Below are 2,329 nucleotides of genomic sequence, written 5' to 3'. Positions count from 1 at the left end.
TTAAGGTATCTTATATTATTAGATATATTATTATAAAATATGCTTTGGTTAAGGAGTTATTGATACTTCAAGTGCAAAATGATGATATAAAACCATGATAAAAATGCACTTTTAAGTACTAATCACAAAGCACTTAATAAATCTTTACTCCGTAAGTATTGTAACTAGGAGGCATTTATTGTTGCCTATTTTTAAGGATCACCACACAAAAAAGGGAATATTAGAGCGCCTAGAAAATAGCCAAAGATTGGTTAAGGAGGTTTAAAAATACAAAGATTGAAATTTAACAATATATTTTTGACTGATGGAAGTTCTATTGACAATGAAAAATTAATATAAAAAAGACAAAATTGGATGTTTAAGGAACCAATCAGATTTTGTTGAAGGTTTCATTAAATTTATGGAGGGTTTAATTGCAAGAAAACATATTTTTTTAAGTCAATTTGGGTTTTAATTAGAAGAAATTAAAGTTTAGGGGTCTAATGACAATTTGTAAGAGTTTACTTTGGTCAAATCAAGGGCTTAATAGCATAAATATTTAAGTTTGATGAGCAATTAGGGACTTTACAAAAAAATACAAAATCAAGGACCAGACTGTAAAAGGCACGTGAATACAGGGGCTGAAATTGATTGAATCAGGAGCCAAATTGATGAAATTAGAATTTTGTTGATTAGTTGAGGGTCAAAATACATAAATTCAAAACCAATGATCAAAATGAAAAAGACAATCAACTTTAGGGGTGGCATTTGAGTTTGGTAGGGATGCAATTGAATTGATTCTTAAAATCAATATCTCAATTAAGGACTTGATTGAATACATTAAAAATTGAGGATTGATTAGAAGATAGACTTCTTAAGTTATTTTGTCTCAACCCGCTAAAATAGACAAGAAAAAAAATATAAATCTATACAAATTTCAAATTAAAAAAACTTTTACTTTATTATAATAATAAGATGATTTAATTTCAAGTGAGAATATCAAGCCACATACAAATTGTGTGTATATATAGATATGTATGTATGTATAGATAGAGAACATGAAAATTAAGGAAAAGTGAAAGCTAAAAAGCTTATTATTTATTCAAGTTTTATTTATGCCCACCACATGATAGTAGGCAGTCGAGATCCCTCATACAGGATTGCATTAGATAATAGTTCTGGTTCAAACATGATAATAGGCAATCGACTTCCCTCAATATCATTCTGACACCATTTTATTCTCCATTTGATGTGCTTTCAATGCATCCGGTTTAAACCTAAGATATTCATGGTTGGCATTGGGAGCCATGTACTTGTCATTGGTGGAGCCAACTGGGACGCATGAGCATTCACAGAAGGGATCGGACTTTGGACAATAAGAAAGCTGATAAAAACTACCTTCTTCTTCATCCTTGGTGATCATAAACTGATTCAATTGATCAACACCCCCTGTGGTCACAATGTATCCTGTCGCTGTTGAATTTAATCCAATCTTCCACATGGGTGTCACGCCTGCCATCCTACATGTGTCTGCATCAAAGCTCACAGTTATCAAAGTTCCTTCGCGGATGACACCATCGGTGGAATTTATAACGGGTGAAAATGTTACTGGGAGGCCCTCGTTCCCGGGAGAAAGTATAACATCTGAATTGCATATGGGGATGGGAGTCGCACTGACCACAAAATTTGTTGTATTACCCGGCAGGTATGCGAGTGCTTGGATTAAATAGGGAGCACCAGCTTGCACCTCACGACCGTAGAAATCGAGCACTGCTGCAGGATCTTTGGCATGAACGCCCTCAGGAAATGAAGTTGCTGCGAAGGCAAAGAGAAGGAAGGAGAGCCCTAGAAATTTAGTGATCTTCATATTTGTTGAATATGAGTATTAGTTATCTCAATATTGTGTCTTGTTGATCTTGTGTTGAAACAACACATGGAGAGCGTATATTTATATGGATTATTTGGAATATAAATTGGAGTGTTTTACTCGTGCTGATTTCCGACAAAACTAGAAATTATAGTCCTAGGGCGACGAGTTGTCGTATAGGTTTTGAGCTCTTGCCGCTTCCACCACTTGCTGGCTTGATTTATCCCACAAAAGGGTTTTAATTACTCGTGCTTAAAATTGATCTGATCAATGAAATTAAAATTTTAAATATCTTAAATTTAAATAAATAAACTATACTTTTTTGAAACGGCTATCATTTTATTCATTTATCGTGTAATGATTGGTGAACTTGACAACTCAAAAATAAACACCATGTATAAAATTGAACAAAACCCACTCAAATAGTCTACTCTATAAATAACTTCAATTAAAGCTACTAATTACACCTTCAAATCAAATTTA

General features: G+C 33.3%; 1 protein-coding gene across 1 annotated transcript; it reads right to left on the bottom strand.

Annotated features, from left to right (window-relative positions):
* Positions 1–1,044: 1,044 nt before the first annotated feature.
* On the bottom strand, positions 1,045–1,914 carry LOC105117220 (wound-responsive protein GWIN3-like). Its single transcript, XM_011014799.1, has one exon. It carries the CDS (start codon positions 1,844–1,846, stop codon positions 1,199–1,201), a length of 648 nt encoding a protein of 215 aa, XP_011013101.1. The 5' UTR covers positions 1,847–1,914; the 3' UTR covers positions 1,045–1,198.
* Between the last annotated feature and the right edge of the window lie 415 nt (positions 1,915–2,329).

The sequence above is a fragment of the Populus euphratica genome, unplaced genomic scaffold (assembly GCF_000495115.2).
Source record: "Populus euphratica unplaced genomic scaffold, PopEup_1.0 scaffold1243.1, whole genome shotgun sequence".
NCBI classification, from domain to species: domain Eukaryota; kingdom Viridiplantae; phylum Streptophyta; class Magnoliopsida; order Malpighiales; family Salicaceae; genus Populus; species Populus euphratica.
This window is presented reverse-complemented; position numbering and strand designations above follow the sequence as displayed.

Excerpts from the sequence above, each read along its gene's own strand:
- LOC105117220 (XM_011014799.1), bottom strand. The coding sequence starts at position 1,846 with ATGAAGATCACTAAATTTCTAGGGCTCTCCTTCCTTCTCTTTGCCTTC.